The sequence below is a fragment of the Stigmatopora nigra genome, chromosome 2, assembly GCF_051989575.1.
Source record: "Stigmatopora nigra isolate UIUO_SnigA chromosome 2, RoL_Snig_1.1, whole genome shotgun sequence".
NCBI lineage: Eukaryota > Metazoa > Chordata > Actinopteri > Syngnathiformes > Syngnathidae > Stigmatopora > Stigmatopora nigra.
Genome location: NC_135509.1, coordinates 962,774 through 980,870, shown reverse-complemented (window position 1 = coordinate 980,870; position 18,097 = coordinate 962,774). Strand labels below are relative to the sequence as shown.

The 18,097-nt window shown below is 45.6% G+C and overlaps 3 protein-coding genes and 1 non-coding gene across 7 annotated transcripts; 3 read left to right on the top strand and 1 right to left on the bottom strand.

Moving 5' to 3' along the window:
• Window positions 1-563: 563 nt before the first annotated feature.
• Window positions 564-635, bottom strand: trnae-cuc (transfer RNA glutamic acid (anticodon CUC)). Its single transcript has one exon. It is a non-coding gene; the product is annotated as a tRNA-Glu (tRNA).
• An 85-nt stretch (window positions 636-720) lies between these two features.
• On the top strand, window positions 721-8,524 carry ncoa7b (nuclear receptor coactivator 7b). 2 transcript variants are annotated; one of them, XM_077710490.1, is made up of 17 exons: window positions 721-828; window positions 1,379-1,507; window positions 1,810-1,943; window positions 2,786-2,859; window positions 2,925-3,032; window positions 3,113-3,208; window positions 3,285-3,404; window positions 3,470-3,654; window positions 4,212-4,333; window positions 4,401-4,793; window positions 4,858-5,032; window positions 5,212-5,359; window positions 5,434-5,559; window positions 5,669-5,821; window positions 5,890-5,985; window positions 7,584-7,657; window positions 7,741-8,524. In XM_077710490.1, exons 2-17 carry the CDS (start codon window positions 1,470-1,472, stop codon window positions 7,874-7,876), a joined length of 2,178 nt encoding a protein of 725 aa, XP_077566616.1. In that variant the 5' UTR covers window positions 721-828; window positions 1,379-1,469; the 3' UTR covers window positions 7,877-8,524. The 2 variants fall into 2 exon arrangements, with proteins under 2 accessions (XP_077566616.1, XP_077566615.1); XM_077710489.1 differs by having other exon boundaries at window positions 4,179-4,333.
• Window positions 8,520-9,932, top strand: LOC144185597 (adenosine 5'-monophosphoramidase HINT3-like). Its single transcript, XM_077710491.1, has 5 exons — window positions 8,520-8,739; window positions 9,201-9,318; window positions 9,376-9,445; window positions 9,517-9,643; window positions 9,744-9,932. Exons 1-5 carry the CDS (start codon window positions 8,635-8,637, stop codon window positions 9,801-9,803), a joined length of 480 nt encoding a protein of 159 aa, XP_077566617.1. The 5' UTR covers window positions 8,520-8,634; the 3' UTR covers window positions 9,804-9,932.
• Window positions 9,933-10,011: 79 nt separating this feature from the next.
• On the top strand, window positions 10,012-11,407 carry LOC144185613 (adenosine 5'-monophosphoramidase HINT3-like). Of its 3 annotated transcripts, XR_013324803.1 has the most exons (6): window positions 10,012-10,161; window positions 10,224-10,341; window positions 10,612-10,681; window positions 10,754-10,880; window positions 10,944-11,046; window positions 11,368-11,407. XR_013324803.1 is itself a non-coding variant. In XM_077710492.1 (5 exons), exons 1-5 carry the CDS (start codon window positions 10,075-10,077, stop codon window positions 10,989-10,991), a joined length of 450 nt encoding a protein of 149 aa, XP_077566618.1. In that variant the 5' UTR covers window positions 10,012-10,074; the 3' UTR covers window positions 10,992-11,237. The 3 variants fall into 3 exon arrangements, 2 of the variants coding, with proteins under 2 accessions (XP_077566618.1, XP_077566619.1); XM_077710492.1 differs by lacking the exon at window positions 11,368-11,407 and having other exon boundaries at window positions 10,944-11,237; XM_077710493.1 differs by lacking the exon at window positions 11,368-11,407 and having other exon boundaries at window positions 10,016-10,161; window positions 10,257-10,341; window positions 10,944-11,237.
• Window positions 11,408-18,097: the final 6,690 nt, after the last annotated feature.

Genomic DNA, 18,097 nt, shown 5'->3' with positions numbered 1-18,097 from the left:
TGCTATTTCTATAAATAACGAGGCTCTCTCGAATATTTCTCGTCCTAATTAGCTCGCGGCGCAACGGCCTGTCAAACGTCCTGGCGTCTTGCGATAAGCCAAACGGACCTCCGCGCATTTTTCCTCGTCCGTTCACACGTTTGTGGCGCTCGGGAGGATTACGACCCCCCCAACCCCCAGGTTGGACATTGATCATCGTCGGCGCCATGCTAGCTTCGGTTGTTTAGATGGCAAGATCGCCGTTATCGGGGGCGCTAGTCTAAGCCCGGCGTCTGTGACGTCTGGGCAAAATTGGAGATTTCCTCAAGGTCTGTCAAAAAAGAAAGAAAGGTCCCAATGTCATGTCGGATTGGCTCAGCTGAGAAAAATGTAAATATAATGGTTTATCCTTTCTGGTTGATGTATTGTTGTTCAATGCTGCCCACTAGTGGCATAACTATCTACAGCACCGAGTAAAACACTTTAAAAGAAATATATATCATAACTATTTCCAAGAGTAAGAGGTTAGATGTGTAAAAAACCATAAGTTTTAGAATATTTGGGACCTATTCACGTAAAATGTGTTCCCTGACCGGGAATCGAACCCGGGCCGCGGCGGTGAGAGCGCCGAATCCTAACCACTAGACCACCAGGGACATGTCAACTGATGAACGTATATTTTAAAAAAATCTTTAGACAAAGTGATGAGTGCGTATTTTGTCGTCGAAATAAATAATTCAATCCATGACGTAGCAATATTTTCCCCTGCCTGTGTTACCTTCATTGTCCACAGGAGGGCAACTAATCTCCCTGCAGTTCCAAGCGCGGCGGATCAAAGATGCACGCAAGGTATGTGCCGCTATTTTGCCTGAAGCTAGATTTTCTTTTGACGTTTCAACAATAACCTTCGGTGTATTTTCCTCGGAAGACGAGACAATACCAGACGAGAAGAAGCATAACCGCCGTCGAACGTGACATTTCCCCCTTCCGTCTACTCGGCTTTCTATTGTCTTGTCAACGTCGTCGCTAATAGTTAGCAACCGTGTTAGCAGCATCCGCTGGCCAGATTGGACCTTGCCCTTTTCGTTCAAGAGTCGAAAACAGAACACACGGTCTTTTTTTCTTACTCCAATCATTTATTTTCTTTTGCTCGGGGAGTCGGAATGACGTCGTAATGTGAGCAAACACCGAGCACGCCGCTGGCAAAGCGAGGGACCTAAGCTAAATCCTGATAAATCGTTGTCCGAATTGGATTAACCTTTTTAATTCACTTTGTTATGTAACTTTAATTTTGTCCAAATTGCATAAAACCCCTTGTCATTTGTTTTGTGTTTAACCACTGTGCCGTTTTTCCAATGTTTTGTTGTCCATTTTTTAATTTCCGTTTTTTTTTCTTCAGGACAAGAACGTTTGTCAACAGCAACGTGTGACGTGTTGTCTTGGAAACAAACAGGTTGACTATGTTCATGCAAGTCTAGAACCGAGGTCCAATGGAAAAACGGGAAAGGAAGCCCGGATATTTTGCCAGGTAAATGTATGGATGAATTGGACGTCTATCACCGTCATTGGTTGATCATTCACGGTCAGATTAAATATCAGCGAGTGAGCTAAATGACATTTCTCTGAATTTTATGTGGAAAAATGAGTAGTTAACGGAATTGATTCATTAGCGAGCAGTCGGGAACGCGCCAACAGATTCCCGCGCCGCCACACCCACATAAACCCACTCGGGAGCGTCGCATCGGTCGAAGTGATGGACGGGCGAGGCCGTATCGACCCCGACTAGCCTCTCGCGTTAACCCATTCGCCGCTATTGACGTTTGTTCCCAGGCTGAAGCGGCGGAGACAGCTGAAGCAGAGCCCGTCGGAGAAAAGCGCCAACGAGCCGAGCGCCTGCGCCGACCTCCCCGAGGATGGGCGACTCGACAACAAGTCGGGCACGGCGAGGAGCGCCGTCGTTTCTGGCAAGTGCCTGGAACACCCACACGGCGTCTGTAACATATTTGTTGTCGTAGCCGATTAGCGTCTCCCAATTGAATTTGTTAAGATTTTAAACTGCTTTTTTTGCTAAATTATCTACCCGCTGATAAGCGACACAGAGGTCCGCTGTTCTCCCGGCCATTTGCCGCCGTGACCTCATGGGGAAGTTGCGTAACCAGTATCCTGCGCTCTTTTCTACTTAAGAATAACTTGGAAGCCTCAGAGGCGATGATCTCACCGGAAAACCATTTTACTTTGACTCGAAAGGAGTTTATTAGTAAAGAATTCTGATCTGCGAGGAACAAATCTCGTTTTATATTTCACAAAATGAGTCTTTTAATACATAATTGTGATTTGGGATCAAATAAAATTGATTTCACGTCATTTTTAAACTTAAAAAAGATGATTATGTCAAGAAAACCATTTACAGTAATACCTCTTTGAAAAGTTGGTGTAAATCCGCCATTTTGGGACAGTGTTTTAAGTCGTATTTAATCGTATTTGGACTTTTAAAAAGCCGCCTCGTGGTCTCAGCTGACTTGGCGTGGGCTCAATCCCCGCTGGTGGCAGTATGATCGTGAGAGCGAATGGTCTCTGTGTACCCTGTGGCTGACTGGCGACCAATCTGCCTTTTGCCCCAAGTCAGCTGGTTTAAAAGCCCCTGCGCCCTCCGGTGGAATAAATTGGAATTGCGACTTCCCTTTTCACTCCCCTAATTTTTTTATTTATTTCTCTTCTGTTATATTTAATTTGATTTTAATGTTACGATAACTCTATTTGGGTTATATGTAGTAGATAAACAAACATATTTTTGTTTCCTCCGCAGGTGGTGGCGGCTGTAAGAGCAAAAACCCGCCCAAGAGGGAGAAAAGGAGACCCCCGGGGACGGTGGAGTTTATCGTGAGTAGAGCGAGCGGTCAGAAACGGGAGAGGTTGATTGACGGATGGATTGAATTTTGTTGCAGGTGGGACCGAGCGATTCCCTCAACAGTATCGCCCTCAGCTTCAATATTACGCCCAATAAGCTGGTCCAGTTGAACAAACTCTTCAGTCACAGTGTCTACCCCGGTCAGGTGAGGACTCATAATTGTGAGGGTTCATAATTGCAGATATGTGGTTCAATGAGTTCATTGAAGTTTTTTTGCACTTGCAGAAGTTGTTCGTCCCCGACGCCGCCCGGATAGACGGCAATTGTCCTACATCCGTCCAACTGTCCCTCAAAAATGAGTCTTCCCTGGAGACCACACATGTAAGTAAAACTAAAATTTAAAAAAAAATGTCATTTCTTCCTGCGAAATCAACACAATTTTTCTCTCCACCACCAGGACGTCCGTCCCGAGCCCATCCCGTCCCTCCGCCGCCAGCTGTCCCCCCATTCCGAAGACGAGAGTCCAGCCACGGTTAAGTTCATCAAGATGAGCTGCAAGTACTTTACGGACGGAATGGTGAGCGTTGACGAAAACCGAACGAACTCAACCAAGACTTTCTGACTCAATGTCGCCCCCTGCAGGGAGTGGTTGGTGGCGTCCTGATCGTCACACCCAACAATATCATGTTTGACCCCCACAAGTCCGACCCCCTGGTCATCGAGCACGGATGCGAGGAGTACGGCCTCATCTGTCCCATGGAGGAGGTTGTCTCCGTGGCGTTATACGACGACGTCTCGCGCATGAAGCTCAAAGACGCCCTGCCATCGTAAGACTAGATAGGAGTTAAGCATGTCATCCATTTTTTTATGTTCTCCCTGTTTTGTGTTCTTGTTTGACATCATCATGGATTCATTTTTTTTAAATTATTGATTTAAAAGGGGTAAAATCAGGAAATTTAATATACATCGATACTCTTCATTTTAATTTGATCCTAAAATAGAAACCCATGATTTACTTTTCCGGACCGCACAAAATGATTCAGCGGGCCACATTTGGCCCCCGGGCCGCCACTTTGACACCACTCTTCCAGAGAGTTTAATATGAGTATAGAGAGGGTTTTCGAAGTTTAAAATAATATTAAATTATATGTACGATTAATGAAGGGTGGATTTAATCCCCTTTTAAAATTTCAGACATGTTTTTATATGACTTGAATCCATGCATCATACTTTATTTTGATTTCAGTTTTGCCTCATTCTCATTTTTTGTTGGGCCTTATTCCCTTTTTGTTGCCCCACCCCTTTCATACCCATCCCGGTCCGCCCCCCCACCTGTCCCCCGCCTCCACAGCGACCTACCCCAGGATCTATGTCCTGTATACAGGCCGGGCGAGTGGGAGCAGCTGCCCTCAGAACGCGACCTCAACCCTTTCAGTCGCTACCAAGCGTTGGACGCCAAGCGACCCATCATCTTGGACGACCTGGAATCGGCTCTTTCCGAGACAGGTGAGCCATTTTACTCTTTGTCCTTAAAAGTGGGCGTGGCCCCAATTGAGATCCCGTTTGTCCTTAGTCAGCACGGAAGACGAACCCGCGGACAAATCCCCATCGGACGAAGGCTTCACCGAATTGGAGCCCACAGTGGACGGCAGCACCGACGACGGCGAGGCCGCCTGCCCGAAGACTCCCGGGAGTGGGCGGAGCCAGGAGAACTGGCTTCTCGGGGACAATAAAGGGAAAGATGAGGACGAGGACGAAGGTCTGGCAAGAAACAGTTCCGTGGAAGACGGAGGAGAGTCCGTCATGTCGTCATTGGAGAAAACCACCAAAGAAGAGGAGACGTCCCTGCTTTCGGAAGGGGGCGGAGTCACCGCCGCGGCTCTGAGCCAGGAGGGGGGGCGGGGAACCAGCCATGACGCTGAAGTCAAATCCTGGTTGATGGAGAGGATCGGGGCTCCCATCCAAGGTAAGGATGGGCTTTGGGTGGGAGTGTTTCGGGGAGCTCTGCTAACGGCACCCTCTGCGCGCAGACATGCTTTTGTCCTCCGAGGAGAGGAGCAAGAATCCGCCCATGTTCCTGTGCTTCAAAGTGGGGAAACCCATGAGGAAGTCCTTCGCCAGCGGGATGACCACGTCCAGCCCGGCGCATTCTTTCGGACGATTGGGAAAGCAGCCCGAGTATTGGTTCGCTGTGCCGCAGGAGAGGTCAGACATTTTGGATTTTTTTTTGGCCTCTGCATAGTGGAAACCAATGATGATTTCTTCCAACTGATCCAGGGTTGGTCCAATTGAAATCCTAAAGCAAATATGCCTCTTTGTGGGATAGTTTAAAATCTGAACCAGCCAAAAAAATACAAAAATAAAAGACTTTTAATGTGTTTCAGGGTGGACCACCTGTACGCCTTTTTCGTCCAATGTTCTCCCGACGTTTACGGCAAGGAGGCCAGGGAGCAAGGCTTCGTGGTGGTGGAGAAGGACGAGTTGGACATGATCGACAACTTCTTCGGCGACCCGGCTTCGTGCAGCTGGGAGGTGCCAAAAAACACCGCCATTTTTACATCACAACTGGTTTTCATTTTTATTTCTTATTATCTTTTTATTCACAGATCATAACCGTAGACGAGGCCAAGCGGCGGCAGAGTTTCGGCAGCTGCGACGACGAAGTGGCCGCCGACGGCTCGCCGTTGTTGAGCGACGTTAGCGCTCTGTTGCGGGACACCCACGTGGAGAAGGTCGGAAATCATCAGCGTCGTGAGACCAATCCCATTTTTTTTGTATCATGGCATCCCTAAACTTCTCTGTACATATTTTGACTTTTTTATTTCATTTTTGGGCGTATAGCTGGCCTGTCGTCTGCCCGCCCGCGTTCAAGGTTACCCGTGGCGGCTCGCCTACAGCACCCTCAAACACGGCACCAGCCTCAAGACGCTCTACCGAAATCTACTGGATGTGGATAACCCGGTTCTGCTGGTCATCAAAGACTTGGATCATCAGGTAAACTGGACACCGTGTCGGCCATTTTTGCTCAAATGACCCCAATGTTCCAAAAAATCTGTTTGCAGATCTTCGGGGCGTTTTCCACGCATCCCTTCAGAATTAGTGAACATTGCTACGGCACCGGAGAGACCTTCCTCTATAGCTTTTGTCCCGAAATCAAGGTTTGTTATTCATTTTTATTTTTTTATTATTATTATTACCATTGGACTTTTGTATCACATTCCTGACAATTTGTGGATTACATTTTTTGGAAGGAATTAAGATGGTATCTCTTAGTAACACAGTATTCCATAAAATGTAGGTTTTCTTCAAGAGCAAAAGTAGAGCGCAATACTAGTGTGACACAAGTGCAATCAGTGGATCGTCGTCAGCCGCGTCTCGCAGCCCAACCCCCGCTGGTTCAACTCTGTCAGCTCGGTCGGTCGGTCGGTGCCGGACAGTTTGGGTCAAAAGCTTCCCCTCCCCCCACCATCCACAGCGACCCAACCCCCGCCGATTCAATTTTGTCACCTATGTATATGTCCTGGATGGATTGGAAAACAAAAAGCAGATAGTTCAACAGTTTTTTTGGACCTATTTCAAATGTTGGCCACCAAAGTGCAGCTTTTTGACCCATTTAAGAGCGCCTTGATGAATGAATATTTTATATTATAATATGATATTTTATATGATGAATGAATATTTCATATTATAATATAATATTTTATATTCATACATCAAGGCGCTCTTAAATGGGTCAAAAAGCTGCACTTTGGTGGCCAACATTTGAAATAGGTCCAAAAAAACTGTTGAACTATCTGCTTTTTGTTTTCCAATCCATCCAGGACATATACATAGGTGACAAAATTGAATCGGCGGGGGTTGGGTCGCTGTGGATGGTGGGGGGAGGGGAAGCTTTTGACCCAAACTGTCCGGCACCGACCGACCGACCGACCGAGCTGACAGAGTTGAACCAGCGGGGGTTGGGCTGCGAGACGCGGCTGACGACGATCCACTGATTGCACTTGTGTCACACTAGTATTGCGCTCTACTTTTGCTCTTGAAGAAAACCTACATTTTATGGAATACAGTGTACCTCAAGAGATATATATGTATATATATGTGTATATACTTGATGAATGAATATTTCATATTATAATATAATATTTATATATATATGAATATTTCATATTATAATATAATGTTTTCTATATATATAAAATATTATATTCTAATATGAAATATTCATTCATCAAGGCTGCACTTTGGTGGCCAACGTTTGAAATAGGTCCAAAAAAAATTGCTGTTTTTTGTTTTCCAATCCATCCAGGACATATACATAGGTGAAAAAATTGAATCGACGGGGGTTGGGTCGCTGTGGGAGGTGGGGGTGGGGGGAAGCTTTTGACCCAAACTGTCCGCCACCGACCGACCGACCGAGCTGACAGAGTTGAACCAGCGGGGGTTGGGCTGCGAGACGCATCTGATGGCGATCCACTGATTGCACTTGTGTCACACTAGTATTGTGCTCTAGTTTTGCTGTATGAAAACCTGCATTTTGTGACAGTGTACCTCAAGAGATATATGTATATATATGTGTATATACTTGATGAATGAATATTTCATATTATAATATAATATTTTATATATATATATATATATAAAATATGTATATATATATATATGTATATATGTCTATATATATATATATATATGTATATGTGTATATATATGTATATATATGTATATATGTATGTGTATATTTATGTATTTTTTGCAGGTCTATCGTTGGACAGGAGACAACTCGTATTTTGTCAAAGGCAATATCGACTCGTTGCAGATGGGTGGAGGCGGGTCAGTTGTTTTTTTTTTCCCACTAATGCTCGAAAAGAAAAGTATCCGTTGAAGGTTTTTCTTCCAATTCCCACCCACCACAGGGGTCAACTGGGTCTGTGGCTGGACGCCGAACTGTACCGAGGTACCACCACCAAATGCGCCACCTTCAACAACCAGCCCCTGTCCTCCCACCAGGACTTCAACATCCACAGTCTGGAGGTCTGGACCTTTGAGTAGCTCCTTTCAAACGTATCCTCCATTCCCAAAGCGGTCCAAATTGAATTCCCCAAATTCCTCCATTTCCCCTTGGGGATTTGTAGAATCATTGTTTACAATCGCCACATTTTTTTATCTTTTTCGACAGCATTTTTGCAGACCAAATATTCCTTCCGTTGCGTCTTTTTTTTATTTTTCCTTCCATTACTTAGGGGCTGTGCTACTTTTTTTACACTTGTACTTTTATAAAAAAAACAATTCGTGCTTAACAGTATATATTTTGTTACTGATACAAGCCAACAAGCACTAAACATTTTTTCCCTCTTTTTCTGCCACTTTTGCACTAGACAGAGGATTTAAAGGCATCTAAATTATGACTGAATGTTATCCCGACGTCACTACAAAAAAGGGAACGTACCCGGGTGTCGCTGTACTCTTGACATGCCACTAAAAAGTCATTTTTGTTTATTTGACACTGCTTTGTAAGTGCATGGTTATACTATGCCATAAGTGCATAAATGAGCTGTTGTTATAGTTGTTACTGTGAATGCGACCCAAGTATTATCATGTGTGAACCCAATAACTGCTGTCTTCGGTGAGCGAGGGATCTATTTATTGTTGTTGTTATTCCAACTACTTTGAACATGAATAAATGTGGTGTAAATATGGCATTGTGATCTGGAAGGATTTAGGGAGGAGGAAAACCAAACGAGTTGGGCTCACTTCCTAGGAGACGATCTTTGAACCGTTGACGTCATTCAGTTCCGACAGGCGGAAACATGTTGACACAAAAAATGGGCACAAATTGCTCCATAGATAATTCTTGGTGTGTTTTTTGTTTGATTGCCAGAGGTGAAGACCGAGACGCACATGTTTTAAAAAAGGTAAAAAAAAATATTTGTTTAAAGGCGAATTGTTATAGCATTCAAGTGCGGACGGAAAGTGACTGAGATGTTTCGTTTCGGGGGTTTTAAATATTGAAAGTGGCAAATTTGAATGACAATTACAATAATTTGTTCGTAAAAGTTTGGAAATTAAGAATTTCCAAAACCATTTTTTTGATACACATCAAGACAGGAGCGTTTACTGGAAATGCTGCGTGGTGCGTTCACTGCCTATAGTTGACATAACTCACCTCAATACAGTATCATGTTCACTGAATTAGCTAAAACATCAAATATATAACGTGCAATTATACCATATAGAACGACAAAGAACCTTTTAAAATACCCTTTAACACGTTATAGGGTAAGTGACTATTTTTTGTTATTAGAACAAAATATATCAGCTATTATCGTTTATTATTATGGTGCTTTCAGTGAGTTGATTTTCCTCCACTTGACAGGATAAGGACCTTGTGTGTTTTCGGGACATTTTACCCGCCGCCCCTCATCACTACCTGGTTGTTCCCATCGAGCACATAGACAACTGCTTCTCTCTCAATGTAGAACACATCACTCTCGGTAAGTGTGCCTTGTCTTCTTATAATAAACATAGAATCATAATCGTATGAGTTGCAGTGGAAAAGATGGTTGAAATGGGGAGAGCTGTACTGCTAGATCAAGGAGTCACAGACATGACTGATATCAGGTAAAGTAAAACTTGTGTAAAAGTTGTGTTCATCACAATATGTTTATGGACTTATGGACATTTTTTTTTAGAATTGGTTTCCATCAACCTCCCTACACGTCAGTGGATCATCTCCATCTTCACGTTCTTGCCCCGGCGAGCCAGATAAAGGAAAATATGATGTTCAAGTTCCGACCAGGAACCACGTCTTACGTTGACGTGAGTGACAGGCCGCCGGAGAGGCAACTGGTCGCCAGTGCCCATCACACTGCTTGTCTGAAAATGTGGCATCCTAACTTTATTATTTTTTTTTTTTTAGGAAGGCAAACTAAGGATACACTTACAGGGTATTCTGCCATGGAGGTTTCACAACATGTGAAAATGTGTAACTTCTTAACTTTTTAACTTCAACTGTAAGTGCTTCTTGCTCATCTCATTATTCGGGGGACTACGACACTATGAGAATAAGCGGTTCTTAATATAAATTAATAAAAACAAACTATATAAACTGACTTTCCTCTATTTGCCACCGCACCCCTTTAAAAGTTTTGAATTTACGAGTATCCCTGAACGCAACTCACTCGATTAGCAATTTTACTCGTCTCAGCTGTTGACTTTCCTCCTCGACTAAAAACTAACAAAATCGTCTCATGGCGGCTCAAAACACCGATGACAACGACGAATGTCCCTTCTGCCTGATTGTCCAAAGCCAAAATGCCAGCGAAATACTAATGATCGTGAGTAAATGACGTTAGTTTGGAAGTTTTAGTCGTGTTTCCGGACTTTCGCTTGTGTATAGGATGACGAATTGTTGTGCTTCCGGGATGTGAAGCCGGGGGCCGGCCACCATTACCTCGTCATCACCAAGACTCACATTAACAACTGTAAAATGCTACGTTCAGAGCATATTCCGACAGGTAAGTTTACTGAAAATACCCTTAAATGGACCGAGATTTTCAGCACTTTTTAGGTGAGATTAAAATCGAGATAGACTTGTGTGTTTGTAATTCGTTCGTTTGTCCAGCAGAGGGTGCATTGAGTTAAATTAAAAGGACTGAAATGTAGTGACTTTTCAAAAAGTAGTTTAAATTCTGACAAATTGTAATTAATACTACCAATCAACTTTGGAAATGAATAGCTTGCCTTACATTTGTGACAATGTGACTATAAAACTTTTTTTTCAATAGTGGAGCGGATGGCTGAGATGGGAAGGAACATTTTAGAGAAAAACAAAGTCAGAGATATGACCGACATCAGGTAAAAACCAACTGTGATGAGAAAAATTTCACCCAGATATAATGCAGGAAATGATTCCCACATTAAACGCAGGTTGGGCTTTCACGTGCCTCCGTTCTCGTCGGTGCCGCACCTCCACCTGCACGCTCTGGCGCCGGCCAGTAAGATGAACGAAAGCTCGCAGCGGAGATACGGCCCGGGCTCGGCCTGGTTCATCACGGTGAGGGACAATAACATTTTCCCATGTCTAACGTTGATATTTATTTTTATTTTTGTGTTGCAGGTGGAGGAAGCGCTATCCCAGCTGAGAGCACGTGGCCGAATCAAATGAACTTTAACTCTCATAGATGTCCAATCTTAGTCAATGGCAGTGATTTATTTGAATGGTAAGCAGCACAAGTTCTAATAATGTGCTGGTGGAGCATTTTTATATATTTATTGCACAATCATGGAATATTTTTTTTGTATTTATTGAATGACATGATTAAGTTGTTCATTTTTTTTCCCTTATAAACGTAAATGTACAATCACTGAATAATTTTCCTTATATATCCATATTAAAATGATGAATAATCAATTTGGAAAGATACACTATTTTATTCTGATTTCTACGACTTATATTCAAAAATCTATAGCTAAGACCCATTTATGAAACCGTCAATATGATATCTAATTCACCTTAATAATTCATTTGCTCCCATTCACAGCGACAGACGACAATAGTCTCGCAGTTACACCCGTTCGCCACAAGGCGGCAGCAGAGTGACTTGTAGTTTCCCCAAAAACACTACAAATTTTCTTCTACGCATAAATCGGTGCGCCCACGCTGTGTTACTCACCGGCACTTGGTTCTTGACGTCACTTCCGCCCCTTCGCAAGGTGCCTTGATCCCTCTGATGACAGAGACGTCAAGGGCCTTGCTCAGAATGACCAATTGTTTGTCATTTGGCCTGTGGGGACATTGTCGGGGGAAAGGTCCCGCCGCAGCCACATTTAGCCCACAGGAGCTTCTTCAGGCTCAAACCCGCGGCCAGCCGACCCCGAGCCACCATGCCGAGCAAACAGAAGCAGCGGAAACGGCGGAACTTCCAGAAATTCCGAACGCCCTACCAGAGGACGGAGCGGGCGCCCACGCCCAAGCAGAATGACAAAAAGGAAGGCGGTCAAACGGAGCCCGGGCAGGAGGCGACGGCGGCGGTCCGCAAGAGGGGCAGCGGCTTAGCCGCCTCGCTTCGGCAGGTCAGACCCGACGGCGAACACGCCGAGAAAGACGCCGACAAGACCGAGGCCTCTACGTCCCAGGAAGACGTCGAGCAGAACGTCGAGCAGAACGTCGCCCTTCCACAAGATTTGGAAACGGCCGCCATTTCGCTGGTGGACGAGACCATCGCGGCGCTTCTCGACGCTCGGGCCGGATGGGCAAAAGGGGGCGTGTCTTCACCGAAGGGAGACCCTGAAGCGGTAACGGACGATGTGTCCATAGACGCGAAAGAAGATGACCAACTTGACTCGGACGAGTCCACCGCCGAAGGCCTCCGAGAAGACCAATCAGAGGACGATGGCGAAGCTGAAGTGGAACAGGGCACCCCCGTTGAACCTCGGGAGGATGAAGGACCTCCAATGAATCATGAAATGGAGGTAGACGTCGCGGACAACATCGCCACACCGTCCCAAGAAGAGGAAGGACTTCCAATCGCGCAGGACTTGGAGATAAACCACCAAGCTGAGACCAATCAGGAGTGTGAGATACTTGAATCCCATCAGGAAGAAGATCTGGACGGGGAAACCTCCGAAACATTTGACCCCGACGAAGACGTGTTCCACGATGCAATTCCCGAAGTCGATTGCAAAACATCCACGCCCACCGAAGCTCCGAAGGAAGTCACTGTGACGACAGTGGCGACCGATCGGGTGCCTGAAGCGTCATCATCCAACAACCGACTGTCCTTATACCGAGACCCCAGACTCACGGGATCTCAGGAGGATTTAACGAGCATGGGAATGTCCACCCTCAACATGAAGCAACTCCTCATGAGGGCGTGGCTTCACCTCGGGAAGATGCGACTTCTCCACCAACTCCGGGCCATGACGTTGGACGATTCGGGTACTCCCTTTCTCGAGCGACTTCCCGGAGAACATCACGCCACGGGCTCGCCACGAGGGGACCGCCAGAACGCTGGACACGGGTCGTCTCGGGTGGCGTCCCAAGGACATGCGGCCTTTCCCGTCCCGGCCCATCAAAACTCGGCTTTGGTCTCACTGCGCATGGACGATAGGCGGAAGGAGATCCCAACGCTGGACTCGGAGGAGGAGGAGATCATCTCGGCTTGTCAGGAGGTGGAAAGAGCCGTGGAAGCGGAGGTGGACAAAGATGAAGCTCCTCCCACATTAGAAGATACCTCCACTTCGGGAACATCACCAGGGACTCAAGAAGTGGTCGAAGCTCCTCCAGAGGGCGCTCCAACAGATGTGACGGAGCTTCTGGAAGATGTAGCGCCACCTCTGGAGGAGGAGCTAACCACCACACCTGAAGAAGAGAAACATCCAGCATCTTCAGATCAAGTGGAAGCAGTATCTGGGGACAACACCAGTGCCGTATCTCCAGAAAACCACACAACTTGGACTCCCCTGGACCAAGAGACGGCTTCAAGCCCTCAGAAATTTGAGACCAATCTGGCACTTGAAGGTGGGGAGATACCTTCAGAACCTAAGTATGACCTGACCTGTGGCAGCCACTTGGAGGAGAGCACAAAAGCTCCAGAGGATCTGACGACGTCAGAATCCCAGAAAGTTGAAAATGTTCTTCAGACGGATGAGCTCCATGTGGACCTTCAGGAGAAAGAGTTATCAGTAGAAGCTCCTCATGAGGCACCTACTGAATCCCAGAAGGAAGAGACCTCTGGAGATGACACCACTACCACACCCCAGCTGGAGGACCCTACCACAACTCCATCAATAGATCCTCCAAACACTGCTGTGTGGGTAGAAGATCCAAATTTCGATTCTCCACTCCAAGAGGACCCAACCACGGTTCCCCAGATGGCACCTCACCTGGACGAAACAGATTTTGAATCTGAAAAGCTTCGGGATGAGATCCTGGCAGCGTCATGGGAAGCAACTTGGACCACCGAGACCACCACTGCCCCCCTAGAAGACCAAAGCTCCATTATGGTAGAGGAGTCCACAACAGTTCTGCATCTCCAGGATGAGACCCATCCTGGACCTATTGCACAACCTTTGGTTGAAGCTTCTGTGGTCATTCAGGAGGACCACACATCTTCTGAATCCCAAGAAGAACTGATGGAAGAACATCATGCAAATTTACCAACTGGAACCTTTACCAAAGACAGAATAAATGAAGAACATCTCGAAGAACCTCTCGATTCACATCAGAAAGTGGAAACTTCTTCTCAGGACCTTCCCTCAACAGCAACCAAGAGATTTGATACCGCACTCCCAACCAAGTCGGTCTGGAAGAGTCACGACAAGAAGGTCTCGGTAACATTTCAGGAGGATGCCACCGTTATTCCGACTCTGTACGAGACTCACACTTTGCTCGAGTCCTTCTCATACGATGAAGAACTTCCAGGAACGTATCAAGATGAGGACCACATGTGGGAGAGCGCAAGATCTCCAAAAGTTGGAACGAATGGGGTTTTTCACCCGGATGAGATGGACAATCTGCCAATAACTTCTACATCAGTGGAGGAGGACCAGGCCGGAGATCCTCGGGATGCTGAAGAAACCAAAGCCAAGACCATCAATTGTGACCCAATGCTCTGTTGTGAGTGTAAGAAGATGGCGGGACCTCCAGTACTGAAGAACATTGAGTACCAGGAGGACGTCAGACCACGCGGAGAGGAACTTCTGACGGCAGTGCATGAGCATCAAAAATATGAAACCACGACCTCCATTTTAGAAGACAAACCATGCATTAAACCAGACCAGATTGAAAACGAGACCACTACTGGACTTGCTAAGCCTGAGGTCACGTCATTAGCTTCTCAAAAGGAGTCTATGGCCGAACCCTGCTTAGATAGGACCAAACCTGGACCACATTTGCAGCTAGAACTTCCTCAGGAGATAACTGAGACCTCCAGTTCCATACCAGTGTTGGAAGATGAGGTCAGCTGTGAACCTCTGGATGATGGGAGCATGTTAGGACCTCAAGAAGTTTCCACCATGGCTTTACAAGGTAATGAGGTAGCCCTTGAATTTCAGGTGGATGAGGAAACTTCTCCCCCTTGTGATGTTTTGGCAACTGACATCCAGGATGAGACACATGAGGAACATCATGAAGGTGAGAATTCCAAGGTTCCTCAAGAGGATGAGTCTCTACCCGCACCAGAAGAAGGTGATGCCGCAAAATCCGTTACGCAGGACCTCGAAGGCTTGAAGACATCTGCCGAGCTTCAAAAAGATGAGGAACCTTCACTGGTGTTACAGGATGAAACACATGTTGAACCTCAGGAAGATGAGGTGCCTCCGCCTTCTTTAACGGATGAGAGAATTCTGGAACTTCTGGCAGATGCACCTGAAGTTGAAAGTTTTGGATCTTCTTGGGAGAATGAAGAAGCTGTAGAGCCTCAAATGGATGAGATCCTGGATTGTGAGAGTGCTACAAATATGGAGTCTATGGAAGTTGAGACTGAGATGAAAGATGAGACCTCGATTCTGGTTTGCCATGTGACCTCCTCAGAACCTCAAGATGGTGACACCACTCTTGGATCTGAGGAACATGGACTAACCATCTCACCATTGCAGAATGAAGCAAATATTGAACACCTAGCCAACGAGTCATCTGCTCCACTTCCAGAAGATGAAGTACCTTCCTCAGCTTTTCAGCAGGACGAGACCACCATGGATCCTGAGGAAGATGAGACCTCCAACTTTGCCCAGCAGAACGATGTCGATTCAGATGACGACTTTCTGGACGCGGAGACGCTCGCCGCACTTGAGCAGTACCGTTTGGTGATGAATTAACGGAATAAATACATGGCGAGGCGAAGAACTTGAAGGAGAACATGGACCTACATGGACGACAAGGACTTATTCCCCATTGGTGTTCCCTCAAAACCATCAAAAACCATCAAAAGCCAAAGTATGATGGATTAATTATTGAATTTATTTAGTTGTGGACCAAAACACATCATTAGCACTTGGCTATCATATGGAATGAGATCTTCTGTTTGTACTGCTGCTCCATGTTTAACCTTTACTGGTCTTCCTAATTGATTAAAGTCTGCTCGTGCCCAGTAGAGGAGATGTTTTTGGAGATTTAATGCTGGTGGGAAGGCCCGCTTTTGGTGGGGAGCACGTTAGCAGGGGTCGCCGCTAACTAGCTGAGAGAGGGTATTGTTCTCTGACCCAAATTTCCTGACCTGGAACCGCTCTCCGGCGATTTTGAGGCAGCGTGTCTTCACTCTCCACTGCACCCTGAACATTTTGGTCAGATGGTGACATCACTCAACTGTCAAGCAACGTTTATGCGCAATTAGCTCATAAGAGGATCAAAAACGGGATTTGGGTAGTGTTCACACACATGGTGGTGCCTTGGGAATTCGTTTTTATAAAATGGGGGCATTGAATGTAGCCTGTGCACATTTTTAAAACTCATTTTAAAAAGAAAATAGTGTCTCTAAGAGTTTCAAGATGGCGGCTCCCGTTTACATAGAAAACAATCACTTTAAATTGGGTTGACTTGTGTAATTATTTTATTGTCCACCGAGTGGCACTAAGGAGCATCATCGACAACGAAGAAGAAAGTTCGAGTAAATGTCAGAAAATAGCGGCAAAAAATGTCTGGCTATGTTTCTGTTCAAGCACTTAACACGGTATGTTGACATCGATGCACACGCGTGACAAATGTATGAATGTTTATTAAAAATGGGACGAGGTGTGCACCATTTTCGAATATCATCTACGTAATGTTAAAGAAGCCTAAACTTGGTCGTAACTAGGCTTGTAGATAGTTCCGCTACCGCCCAGTAGGAGTCGGCGATTAGGCCTAGCCTCGCTGCTAGCCTTGCAAAGCTGTCTAGCTCTTGAATTTATGTATTTTTTTCATCATAACTTAATGCTTGTTGTATTCTGACTTAACGGTTAATTATATAAAAAAAGCACACGCGTTAAACATGTATGAATTTCAATTCAAAAAGGGCCGAGGTGTGCGAAATATTCGAATATTTATCGTCTGCGTACTGTTGATGAAGCCTCAACTTGGTCGAAGCTAGGCTAGTAGCTAGTTCCGCTACTAGCCAGTAGGAGTTGGTTGTTAGAACTAGCCTCGCAGCTAGCGTAGCAAGGCTAGGTGCTATTTGGTGTAGCCTAGCAAGGTCAGTGGCTACTTGTTGTAGCTTAGCTTAAAAAAAAGCTTGCTAGCATCTAGTATTCTTTTCTAAATTTAATTCAAAGGACTATCTGACTATTCTTCCACCTCTTTACAGATTTGGGGTCCATCTTTTGCTGTCATCCCTGAGAAACAGACCCTAAAGTAAGTATATTTTTATTTACATTTTTTTGTGATATTTTTTTACCTCCCCCATAAAGGAATTATACTGAAGGCAGAGGTTATAATGGCCAAAAATGCCTGTTTACTATATTTAAATTGGTTGTATTACTTTGAACTAGGCATTCATCAACATGTGGTGTGTCACAAATTCCATATTTGTTTATATTGCTAGTTTTACAATGACTTAATTATAATCATCCAGCTATTTAATGTTTTCGTTACTTTTAATGTCTGAGATAGAGCCAACTCTCAATGTGCTCATCCCATATAAATCTCCCCTATTTTTCATCACCCTGCCTATTTTTTCACGACTATTTTTTTATGAGGGAAGGCAAACGTGAGCTTTTTTTCAATTTATAGCTGACAAATTGCGCAGACCATTAAAGCCAAGGGCCGCCGCTAATGAACAGCCGCTGCAATCACGCAAGCGTAGGGGGGGGCACGGGGTCCCCCATCGATCTGATGTCATCTTGGAAGGAGGGCGGGGCTTAATGTAAAATGCTATTCTTATCCCACCGCATTTAGAGAAACTGATGCTGTATTACGATCACAAAGCTACACATTGGGCTTTGCTAAAAGGCAACAAAAGCGTGGTGGGAATGCTTTAACCCCGCCCCCAGCGGCGTCCTTGCTTGTTTTTTTTTCTCCCTCCGTCCCCGAGGGTATTGGCCCAAGGCCCGAGGGCCCCAGCTGTTGCTTGGTGGCGAGGCAAAGAGCAGCAGGTTGTCATCAGACCGCGAGCATCCTCGTGGAAGAGTAAGTGTAATTAGCAGGGAATGAGGCCAGCGGCGAGCCAAGGGGTCCTCTGGGAGAGGGGCGCCCCCCACCCCACGGGGCCTTGAGACACGTGGCTAATCTCCAGGGAGATAGCTACCTGTTGTACTGAGAGGTTAACAGCTAGCGTGTTAGCCGTGTGCTCCCTTTTT

What these genes read in the sequence shown, in the direction of transcription:
- ncoa7b (XM_077710489.1), top strand. Translation starts at nt 1,470, where the DNA reads ATGGAAAAACGGGAAAGGAAGCCCGGATATTTTGCCAG. An exon ending in TCAAAGACTTGGATCATCAG is followed by an intron (nt 5,822 to 5,889) that starts GTAAACTGGACA and finishes ATCTGTTTGCAG; the next exon opens with ATCTTCGGGGCGTTTTCCAC. An exon ending in TTGCAGATGGGTGGAGGCGG is followed by an intron (nt 7,658 to 7,740) that starts GTCAGTTGTTTT and finishes CACCCACCACAG; the next exon opens with GGGTCAACTGGGTCTGTGGC.
- LOC144185597 (XM_077710491.1), top strand. Translation starts at nt 8,635, where the DNA reads ATGTTGACACAAAAAATGGGCACAAATTGCTCCATAGATAATTCTTGG. An exon ending in ACGCACATGTTTTAAAAAAG is followed by an intron (nt 8,740 to 9,200) that starts GTAAAAAAAAAT and finishes TCCACTTGACAG; the next exon opens with GATAAGGACCTTGTGTGTTT. An exon ending in ACAGACATGACTGATATCAG is followed by an intron (nt 9,446 to 9,516) that starts GTAAAGTAAAAC and finishes ATTTTTTTTTAG; the next exon opens with AATTGGTTTCCATCAACCTC.
- LOC144185613 (XM_077710492.1), top strand. Translation starts at nt 10,075, where the DNA reads ATGGCGGCTCAAAACACCGATGACAACGACGAATGTCCCTTCTGCCTG. An exon ending in CCAGCGAAATACTAATGATC is followed by an intron (nt 10,162 to 10,223) that starts GTGAGTAAATGA and finishes GCTTGTGTATAG; the next exon opens with GATGACGAATTGTTGTGCTT. An exon ending in GCTCGGCCTGGTTCATCACG is followed by an intron (nt 10,881 to 10,943) that starts GTGAGGGACAAT and finishes TTTGTGTTGCAG; the next exon opens with GTGGAGGAAGCGCTATCCCA.